General features: G+C 46.0%; 1 protein-coding gene across 1 annotated transcript in view; it reads right to left on the bottom strand.

Moving 5' to 3' along the window:
- The window catches only part of Btd (biotinidase), a 17,527-nt gene extending 12,064 nt beyond the window's left edge, over positions 1-5,463 (bottom strand). The window contains exon 1 of the mRNA XM_005348656.1: positions 5,380-5,463. Within this exon, the coding sequence (XP_005348713.1) occupies positions 5,380-5,444 (65 nt within the window). The 5' untranslated portion in view covers positions 5,445-5,463. The remainder of the gene's footprint in view (positions 1-5,379) is intronic.
- Between the last annotated feature and the right edge of the window lie 6,203 nt (positions 5,464-11,666).

Here is an 11,666-nt window from a genome sequence, read left to right as displayed (position 1 = left end):
CAGAGGATGCAGGTGGGAAGGGGTGGCCAGTGGAATTAGGGGAAGAGCAGTGTCTGGTCACTGGACTGAAGACCTCTGTGCACATCACTTTTCCTCCTCCCACATCTCATTAGAGGTGTTATGTTGTGGGAACTCCTTCAGCCAATAGCCTTTTAGATACCGGCCCCTTTCTTTACTGGATACGGTTCCCAGCTTCCAGCACCGACAGAGGACTGTGGATCTCTACCCTTACTGTCAGTTTTAACCCCCAGTAAATAAACCCTTGTTATACTCCATTCTGGGCTCTTGTGGACCTCTCTAACAGGCCTACAGTGTTAAGCAGAATTATGGCCTGATTATCGTTTTCATTTGAAAATTTAGCACATACGAAGATGTCACTGTGTGTCAAGTTGACAAGGGGTGAACATAGTATGACTAATCTTGGTTGTCAACTTGACTACATCTGGAATCAACTAAAACCCAAGCTAGGGCTGGAGAGATGGCTCAGTGGTTAAGAGCATTGCCTGCTCTTCCAAGGGTCCTGAGTTCAATTCCCAGCAACCACATGGTGGCTCACAACCATCTGTAATGAGGTCTGGTGGCCTCTTCTGGCCTGCAGACATACACATAGACAGAATATTGTACACATAATAAATAAATAAAATTTAAAAAATAAAAATAAAAAAATAAAACCCAAGCTACTAGACACTCCATCAAGGTTTTTGTTGTTGTTTTTGTTTTGTTTTTAATTATTTGAAGCAGGAAGATTTATCTATGTCTGGGCCCCACCTTCTGATAGCAGGTCACATAAACGAATACACAGGAGGAAACTTTGCCTTTGCCTGCCTGCCCTCAGCTTACCTGACCAATTCATCTATACTGTGGCTGCTGGTGATAAATCAGATTTCTTCAGGATTCCACTGTAGACTGAACACCAGCAGCTCCCCATGAATCTGCCTGGACCCCAGCTTCCGCAGACTAAACAGTGAGCTGATTTTGGCCTTTCTGTCCCGAGGGAGCCATTGCTGGGCTACCTGGGTGACAGCCTGCAAGCCAGTTGAAAAGGTCAACTGTAAATAAACACAGCGTGGCAACTAGTGACGTGCAAAGTCACAGCTGAACCCACAAGAACAATAAGGAAAGTGCCAAGTCCTCTGAGGTGTGACTTTAAAGAAGATGAGGCAGAAATGGCTCGGTACTGCGCCTTGGACAGGGACCAAGTTCTGCTGCACTAACTAAACAGCTTAAACTAAGGGAGAAATCCAGAGATCATGACATGTTAGAACTACATTTCTCTGAGATGAGGTTCATTTGAGTAAAACCTCCCGAACTGCAGCTGTGGCTCTGCAGTCCAGCACTGGCCAGTTTGTGCAAGGCCCTAGGTCCTGGCCCACGACTGCGAACATCTTCCTGCAGTGCTGAAGGATTTCGGTAAGGAGGTGGTTGTTGTTTGCCGACTGCATTTGAATTTAAATCTTGGGGTCTTTGTGTGCGCCATCCACTGTGGGAAAGCCCAGCACACTGATTTTACAGGTGTGACTGCCACCTGGTGGCCCACCTGAGAATCACTACCACCAGTGGGTATTTATTTGACAGGCAGTAGCAGATGGGTTCTGTTTCCCTCCTTCCCTCACCTACTTCATAATGAAAAAAAGAAAACTTAATATATCTGATTTTTTTTAAGGATTTGGTCTTCCTAAACCAGGCGTCAGAAATATCACCTTTATTTCTCAGGTGTTTTTCCCATACAGCTAATGGGATCTGGGTACATTTTAAAGTGTTTTCATGAGCACCAAGGGATAGCGTTTTGAAACTATAATTCCAACTTTTCAGGAGACAGAGGCAAGAGGATTACCTACTTCAAGACCGGTCTGGGTAATATAGTGAGAGTTTGTCTTAAAATAGGTGATTTGAAGTGCGCCTCAATAGGCACCAATAGGGAATTGTGGAAATTTCTCCTCCATTTTCCTGTTGAATTAATTAAAATTTAAATCATAAGAACCACCTTTAAAAGACCCAACGTTGGCAACACAACTGGCCTGGAGTCCCCTGTCAACCCTGCCAGGGATGACAATCTCAGAAGAGCACACGAAGGCTGCCTTTTTCTATTAACTGCGTGACGGACACCTAATCTCACGTGAACGAAGGTCACAATGTCTAGGTATGTGGCAGATGGAACTGGACAAGTGCTCCAATCAGTCCTGTCACCGTGTGCTCTTAGAATGCCAGTCCTCTGGAAGAGCTGAAGACAGGGGCAGGCTGTACATGAGAGGACCAAAGACTGCTCCTGTTCCTCACACCAAAATGATAGTCCTTCACAGGACAGTCTGTAAGAAACACAAGTGATGGTAGGAAGTGTGTGTCTGTGTGTGTGTGTGTGTGTGTGTGAGAGAGAGAGAGACAGAGACAGAGACAGAGAGACACAGAGAGAGAGACAGACAGACAGAGAGACAGACAGACAGACAGACAGACAGACAGAGGAGAGAGAGAGAGAGCACGCACAAAGGCCAAAGCAAAGAGTTCTACAGGTAACAGGTGAAGGTGCCTTCCCCCGCAGAGCTGAGCGCCTTCCTCCGCAGAGCTGAGCGACACAAATTGGCAAAGGTAACTATGTCCAGAGAGAGAGGAACAGAAAAACTCATGGATCTTGATGTCATCAGTCCCTGGATCAGGAAGAGGAAGGAGCATGTGACAGATCGTATGGGACTAAGAGAAGCCAGTGGTGTTGTGTTCAGACAGAGGGCAGGACATGATAAAATGACAGCTCCCTGTTGGGGCCTGCTTACCCACTCAGCCCATGCTCAGCAACAGCAGTGCAGAGTGTGGAGTGACTCACCGAGCGGCCCCGAGCATTTCTGCCTGGTCTGATTTGGTTAAATCGGGCATTATGTGATGAATGACGTCTATTTCTATAGCAAAGATCCCAACTCAGTCTCAGCGGTATCCTGATCCCACACACGGATCCTATGTTTTCCAGTCTCTTAACTGGACAGGCCCGTGGCCTGTTTTCCCAAATCCTGAAGCTTTACCAAGCTTGAGGGGCCAAGTCCTCCAGACCTGGGGAAGCCAAAGGTGCTGCAGCTATGGCCGGGAACGGAAGGTTCGGCTCCTTCCATGAATGTTGCAGGTTCTACACTTCTTAGCATTTACTGCAAAGCTGAGGTAGACATTCCAGTTCCTTGGCTGGAGAGAGGTGGCCCTTTACCTAAAGAGGGACTGAAGCCACAGCCAGGATTTCACATGTGTCGGAGTTCACACAGCCTTTCAATGCCTCAATCAAAACATGGAGGAAAGGGAGAATAAGTACACCTGGGGCGGCTAAACAACAATTTGGAAATAAGCTCAAATATTTTGTGGCATGCACAAACAACTGCCAGACACCAGATATTTGGGACAGCTGTCTAAAAGATGAAGCAGTTAAACCGGTCAAAGAGCAGACTGACAGAATCTGCACGCAAAATATGAACCTCAAGGCGGCCCTTAGGCAGACAGGCGAACCACAGGCACGGGAAAAGCCTCCGAACTTCCCTAGAAGACCAATTCAGACTGGTACCTTCCCAAACTTTGAGTTGAGAAAAAAATTAAGGCAAGCAAGTAAAGTGATCACAGCGATCTCTAACTGGCCCAAACAGATCTGAAAACTGGTGTTCCGAGTGCGTCACCGTTTGCTTCGGGGGCTTTATCTCGGGGAGTCATTCTAACGGAGGAGGAGGGTGTTGGGGGAGCGACGGCGTAACACGGAAGTAAACGAAATGGGAGTTCGGGTTTCAGTGTGCAGGGGGCTAAAGATCAGTTCTGATCCTCGTAATAAAATAAGGCGAGAAAACGAAGCTTTCACCCCTTCACCTGTAAGTTGAAAATAAAGCTTCTGATGTGGAGTGCTCACTGCTCCATTCCCTGACGTGGCCGATCCTGGAGGTCCGGTCTAACAGGAAAGCCATGAGCAGTAGGAAGAAAATCACGGAAATCAATGCATATCGGCGACACGGAGCATTAGGCAGAAGGTTAAAACATAATTAAGAAGAACCTTGATAATGAAATTCGCTTACTATGTCCTCTTACGGGAAACCATCCATAGTGACAGCGATAGCCGCTGGGTAAAGCACATGTGCGTGCCAGCAAAGACCGCAGATGGCAGATGGTGAGGGACTGGGAGCACACACGTTATCTCATACCGACTCACCATGTTCTGCGGTTCTGCTTGGTTTTGAAGCAGGGTCTCACTATGGAGATGGGGCTGGCCTTGAACTTGCAGTGATCCTCCAGCCTCTGCCTCCTGTGCTGGAATTGCTTAAAATGTTTTCTTTCCTGGGCAGGGGTGGTGCACACTTTTGATCTCAGCATTGGGGAGACAGAGGTAGGTGGATCACCGAGGCTTTGAGGCCAGTCTGGTCTGCATAGACAGATCCTATCTTTTTGTTGTTGTTGTTGTTGTTATGTTTTCTTTAGTGTTACATGGTTTTTCTAATAAATGACAACTATTAAAAACAATATCAAGGGGCTGGAGAGATGGTTCAGAGGTTAAGGGACTTGACTGCTCTTCCAGAGGTCCTGAGTTCAATTCGTTGTGAATACAATGATCTATAATGAGATCTGGTGCCTTTTTCTGGAATGCATGGAGGCATAGAGACTGTGTACATGATAGATAGATAGATAGATAGATAGATAGATAGATAGATAGATAGATAGATAGATAGATACATGATAGATAGATAGATAGATAGATAGATAGATAGATAGATAGATAGATAGATACATAGATACATAGATAGATACATAGATAGATAGATAGATAGATAGATAGATAGATACATAGATACATAGATAGATACATAGATAGATACATAGATAGATAGATAGATAGATAGATAGATAGATAGATAGATAGATAGATAGATAGATAGATAGATAGATAGCAGAGAATTCAAGTTTCTGGTTTGGCCCACAGGAAGCATAGATATGGAGACTTTATCCTGCTAACAAACTGAGGATCAGGGGCTCTCCCAGCTGTACATTAGCATACAGACAAACACAGAGAACTGCACTTGGAGGGCAGAGGCCTGGGAGCAAGCAGAAAGCTCCTTGGCCTCCAGAACCTGGCAGGAAGCCTAACAGGTAATTGAAAATTGCAAAAGGCTCAGCATGGACAGGCCCAGGGACCAGTCTGAGCATGCCTCTAGGAAGGCTAGCGATTTTCACAATGAAGATTAGAGAAAAGCCCTCGTCCCACTTCTGGGAGGGTCAGGGGAAGTCACAAACCGCTACCTCTAGCCCTCTCCAGCTGCCGCGTGGAAGAGGGAAATCTCCCCATTAGCTCCTTCTGGTCTTTCCACCTCACCTTGTGGGAGAGCCCTGAGTCGAAGGTCAAAGGTACAAGGGTAAAGACAGTCCACGACATACCTGCACACTCCAGGGCACCTCTCTTGGTACTGTGACAGCAAGACAGAGTGCAGAGGTTCCTCCATCTTATATTACTGCTGCAGCCATTTTAGATGGAACTGGAATTTGATCTTTTGTTGGTAAGCTCTGTGGAAAATTACCCAACTCTGTTCTAGGAACCCAAGGTCAAGGTGCCCCGCTAACTTAGGTAAGCTTCTGTTAACTGGCCTGCCTAGGGAAACCTCCGGCTGCAGCAGACCGCTTATCTTATCTTCATTACACTCCTCTCAGGCACAAAACCACCCACTGCAACTGCCAAGACAGAGTCACCAGGATATGGTTTTAGCCTTTAAAAACCCCTTACTCTAATCACGGGCCACTCACTTGGGTCCTGAATCCCTGAGTATAGGTCCAGCCAGCTGGCATGACTTTCATGGTGAGTGGTCTTCTCTGGTGGGCTCTCCACACCACCACCTCTTTACTAAAGGCCTGGTTCCTGAAGCTGCTCGCGTTACCAGAGCATGATGTCATTCTCTCAACAACAACAACAACAACAACAACTTTTTTCTTTAAAGATTTATTTATTTATTTACTTATTTATTATGTATACAGTGTTCTGCCTGCCACACGTCAGAAGAGGGCACCAGATCTCATTCTAGATGGTCGTGAGCCACCATATGGTTGCTGGGAATTGAACTCAGGACCTCTGGAAGAGCAACCTGTGCTCTTAACCCCTGAATCATCTCTCCAACCTTCTCAACAAAAATTTACAAGGATACTAAAATGTCAAAACCAAAGTTTGAAAAGGCAGTACACATATCAGAATAGCACTTATAATAACTATGACAACTATGCTAAGGGCTCAGCTGGGGGGAAAAAGACATGGTGGAAGAACGGATGGGTTCTTCCAGGTCCAACATACAAAAACACTAACAGAAACGAAGAATCCTTAGCTGCTCCTTAGTAGAATAGACGTGGCTGAGAAAATAATCTCTTTACCTTACTCTGCTAATAGAAACTTCAAATAAAAGGACTCAGGAAGCCAGGAAAGGGGGGGGGCTGTCTGGGGCAAGCACCACAATACAGCAAAACTGTCTTTCAAATGGACGAATGACAGCCACAAAAAACTTCAGAAAGAAAGCAGGGAAACACACTATGGGACGATTACAAGGTTGTGAACACGCGAGTGGAGAACCTGCACAAGGAGAAGGAGGAGGAGTGCAGGATTCAGGGCTATGACTATCAGACACTGAAGCCACAGGTCAGTGCAGCTTAGGGCACACAGGTGCTTCCAGGCGAAGCTGGAGGTTAGAGTTTCCTCTGCAGGTCAGAAGGGCCAGGGTAAGTAGGGCAAAACTACATGCCAAGGGGGAAGAAGAACACTGGCAATCAAGAAGGAATAGAGGGAATCTCGCAAGGATGGAGAAACACAAAGCTGCTGCCGTGAAAAAACAGCGAGCCTCAGCTCCAGCCCTGGCACCCTAGGGAGGAAGGCGCACAAGGCAAGCCTGGCAGCCCTGGTGTCCCAGATGGCAATCCTAGCCACAGAATTCCTCTCTTCCCCAGCCTTAAATCTAGGGCAAGCATTTGCCTGGTACAACAGGCCAGCATTGGAGAAGTCCCTGGCAGTGTTTCTCAGAGACTCTGAGAGCCAGGTACCAGGTTGAGGGCTCCAGTGCTGGAAAGAGCCACAGAGGGGGCCTGGTGACGTCCACTGCAGAGTCTGGGTGGGAAATGGCAATGGGGGCCAGTCAGGGTGCAATGGTCTGAAGGAGAAATACACCCCTTGGTTGTAAACTTGGTTCCCTGCTGGTGTTGCTGTTTGGAGGTGGTGTGGCCTTGAAGGAACTGTCATTGAGGATGGAGCTTTGAGAGCTCATGGTCTAGCACTGTTTGCTGTCTTGGCTTCGTCTTTGTGGCTGAAGACTGATTCGCTCAGCTTCCTGCTCCAGATGCCTGCTCCATGCTGTCTCCGCTAGTATGCACTATAGCTCTTTAGAACTGCAGGCCCAAATCAACTCTTCTATATTTGTATCACAGCCACAGAAAAGTAACTACTGCGTAGCTGGAAAAGGAGGATTGATTGTCTAACAGCTGACAGCCCATGCAGTGGTCGGTGGCCCTGCCTTCTGGTGACAAGTGAGCCCTGTCCTGTGCCAATCAGCAGAGACTGTAGGCCCGATCTCGATCTCATGGCTGGGAAACTGCTCAGCGCAAGGAGCACCTCATTCACAGCCGTGTGTGCCTGGAGCCGAGCGAGCTCAGCTCTGAGTCCAGGCTGCAGGACTGCTGGACTTGGATAGCCTCCTCCTTCCTGTAGGGTGAAGGACTATCTAATAACCACTGTGTCTGTGTCCAAAAGAGGGCTGCAAATACCATGGGCAGAGCAAATCCTAATGTAAACTACGAGCTTTGCTGGATGATGATGGGCCAATGCACGTTTATCGCCTGTACCAAATATACCACCCTCTGGTCCAGGATGTTGATAATGATGCAGGCTGTGTAAGAATCAGGGCGATGGGTACAGGCTAACTGTAATTTCTGTTCAATTTTACTATGAACCTAAAGATTTTCTTAAAAATAAAGTCTTTTAAATAAAAAATAAGTTAGAAGCCAGAATGGGAAGGTAGGATTGGAACATTTCCCAAGCCTGGCGTCTAAGACATTTAGTTTTTAATTGTCAGAGACAGTCTAAGAAAAAAAAAATCTTAGGGTTGTGGTGAGATCTGTGCATCTAGCTAAGAAGACTTGAAGAATTATTCCCTCATCGAAAAGACAGAGGGCTGGAGAGATGGCTCAGCAGTTAAGAGCACTGGCAAGTCTTCCAGAGATCCTAAATTCAATTCCCAGCACCCATGTGGTGGCTCACAGCCATACATAATGTCTCTTCTGGCGTGCAGGTGTACATGCAGATAAAACACCATGTACATAAAAGAAATAAATCTTAAAAAAAGAAAACAGATGGAAAAAAAAACACACACACCTGCCTGCCTGGAAAAGTAACTGCTGGACCTGGAACCGTATATCATCTTCAGCTTTGTCCTAAGTAGGAAAATAAAAAGCCATCAGCAATCCCCCCACTATCTCCAGAGAAGGGATGAGTATTCCCCAGTATGATCCCTGAGAACTAATCCATTTCTGACCCCAAGGATCCTTCAAGTAAAAAGAGACAATGAGGGAGGGGCAGAACCAGAATGCCCTGGTTATTGCTTTCCTGAAGAACACAGAGGGGGACAGTGGGAACCGACAGACCAGTGCTGTCACCTGTGAGAAGCAGAGAGAACTTGTTTGGCTATATGACCCTAAAGACAGCTTGACCCTGGGATGCTGAACACACGGAAACAAAGGTGGCTAATAAGAAAGACCAACACTTAGTCAGCTTGCCTATAACCCCTTTACCTGGAGTAAGCAGGGTGGCGAGGAAGTACCGTGGAGGGATAAGTGCTCATGGTCTCCATTATCACTGGACTCTCCTATGTCTGGAGAGTATTCTATGTCTGGGTATTGTCTTCAGTCTCTTGGCAGCTTACACATCTGCCATAGCAAAGTTAGGCTGTGGACACTACACTTTAGAGAAGTGATAACCAAAGCTTTTGTTTACAGTGAGTTGGGAATTCAAATTCTGACAACACACACAACCCAGGCCACAAGATAAAGGTGCTGAAGCACAAAATTCCAAAGATGTTCACATTCCTGAGACGCCTGGAAAGGTCAGTCCATGCCCCCTTTATAGAAACTCTTGACCCAGACCACACAGGACAATCCAATTAGAGTCATCAACAAAATGTTCAACATCACAAAACAAAGAAATTATTACTCAAGGGAATCCGAAGAACACAGCAAAATGAGACCCCTAGCAAATTCAGATGATTGTAACCCAAGTGAAAAATGGCAAAGGCACTGATGATGACTGACAGAGCCCAGTGGGCCCTAAAGTGGGTCAAAGAGCGAGGGATTATTAAATAGAGTCAGATGGAGAAGTTTGTAAGAGATGAATGAGGATTAGAGCTGGCACACAGCATGAAGGGCTGGAGAGATGCTCAGTGGTTAAGAGCACTTGCTGCTTTTAAAAAGGACCTGGGTTTGGTACCCAGCACTCACATGGCTGCTAACAACCATCTGTAATTCCAGCTACAGAGGGTCTGATGCCCCCTTCTCAGCTCCTTGGGCACTGCACGCATGGGGTGCGAGGACAAATATTTAGGCAAACACCTAGATACATAAAATTCAAATTAAAAAAAAATCTTTAAATTAAAAAAAAATATACAGCACAGAAATGGCAGAAACAAAGAAAGTAGGGTAGAGATAGGGAAACCACATATGATGTCCCACAATATTCCTACGAAGTAATTACAGGAAAGCCTCATGTCCGATAACGAAACACAGAAATAATAAATTCAGGATAAAAAAGAACCCTACAGCCGGGCGATGGTGGCGCACGCCTTTAATCCCAGCACTCGGGAGGCAGAGGCAGGCAGATCTCTGTGAGTTCGAGACCAGCCTGGTCTACAGAGCTAGTTCCAGGACAGGCTCCAAAGCCACAGAGAAACCCTGTCTTGAAAAAGAAAAAAAAAAAAAAAACCCTACAGCAAGGCACAGCCTTATGCAATCGTGGGTCTCGGAAGCAAAGGTGGGAAAGCATGACCTTTAAAGATACAGGTCTTTGGGATCATCCTGATGTCTCAGTGGAGAAAGCTGTGGCGGCCTGAGTTCACGCCCACAGCTCCCAGATAAAGGTGGAAGAGAACCAACCTTAGGGAGACTTCCACACACCCACCTGGCATGCGCTCCCCAGCCCATACCATAATTTTAATTTGAAAAAGCTGGTACAGTGATTTTTTTTTAATGATGAGCTGAACAATAGTAGACTTTTCAATATCAGAGAAAGAAATAAGATATCTTCAAAGTGCAGAGAGAAGGTAATTATCACACAGCCTTGTTTACCTCCAACATAAACTCCTACAAAGAAACCCAAACTGTGCTGGAGGATTCACTCGTTCTGAACCGAGTAAACAAAAAGCCAAAGATATTTTGAAAACTATTATAAGAAAAGAAATTGAAGATTACTCACCAGAAAATTACCACACGTAGTAAAAATTGTTACTAAACACTCTGTTATGAATGAAAACAAAGCAATAATTGCTTATTATATATTTAAAAACCAGCACAAAATAGACAAGAGAAGGAAGCATTTAAAAGAGGAGGAAGAAGGAGGGAAGGAAGACAGAGAGGAAGAGGACAAAATGAAATGAAAAAGAAGCAGGGAAGAAAATAAGGCTAGAGAAACAGCCCTGTGGATAAAGTGGCTGTGTGCAAGCATGAGGGCCTGAGTTCGGATCCCAGCGCCATGTAAGAGGCAAGGATGTCCGTGTCCATCATCTGTAAGGCCGGTTCCAGGGCCTTCCTGTCCAGCCAGTCCAGCTGCATCTGCAAGTTCCAGGTTCAGCAAGAGATTCTAGACAGCAATTGAGGAAGACACCTTATACTCCTAACGTCTACCTCTGGCCTCCACTTGTGCCCTCAATAGCCTGTGCTCCAACGCCCCCCCCAAAAAAAACACACACAGTTATGGCAAACAAAGGAACCTGACGATGGTGTAAATGAAGTAAACAATAGAAATGTTCAAGAATTAGAAAAGCAAGCGACATGAACGGGAATAAAGACCTAAAAGGGAGTCTAGAGAAAATGAACAGTAAGGATGACAGCTGGATGAGATCTAAAGACAGGGTAATAGAAGGAAACAAAATAACTTGTCTGGTGGGCACAACCACAGGGACTTCACTGTATAATCAAGTCATTCCTTCTGTGTTGGCAGCTCCGGAGTCACTGAACCACAAATGCTAGGCTAAAGGACAGCCTCTAGGGCAAGAAGACAATAGCAGGCAGTGAAGTAGCGTGTCGTAACCCATGTGGTGGAAAGGCCAATACAGTACACATACAGTTTTGTTATTTCACACTGAAAAAAACCAAAGGGCAAAGGGCAAGACACAGAATCAGTCCCAGTCCTGGCACCCGAAACGGTGTTTATACCGTTATGGAAGAGGCAAGCCGGGTTCCCACTTGGCACACAGAGATAGAAACCTGGGAGGTCTTCACTAGCCACTGAGTCTTCAACTCCAAAATACTGTCTGGAAGTAGCTGTGAGGTTCTGTTACCTTCACCACCTCCCAAAGTCTCCTCAAAACAAAATGGCAATTTAGCATTGTGCAGTTCCTGGGTGTCCTTCCTATTTCAGTTTACTAGGCGCGGGACTATGCTTCAACACATACTCCACCTGCCTATGGAAGTGTGTGACTCTCCCACCCGCC

This window comes from Microtus ochrogaster, chromosome 6 (assembly GCF_000317375.1).
Source record: "Microtus ochrogaster isolate Prairie Vole_2 chromosome 6, MicOch1.0, whole genome shotgun sequence".
Classification (NCBI taxonomy): Eukaryota; Metazoa; Chordata; class Mammalia; order Rodentia; family Cricetidae; genus Microtus; species Microtus ochrogaster.
The sequence above is the reverse complement of the archived record's forward strand: the minus strand, read 5'-3'. Positions and strand labels throughout refer to the sequence as shown.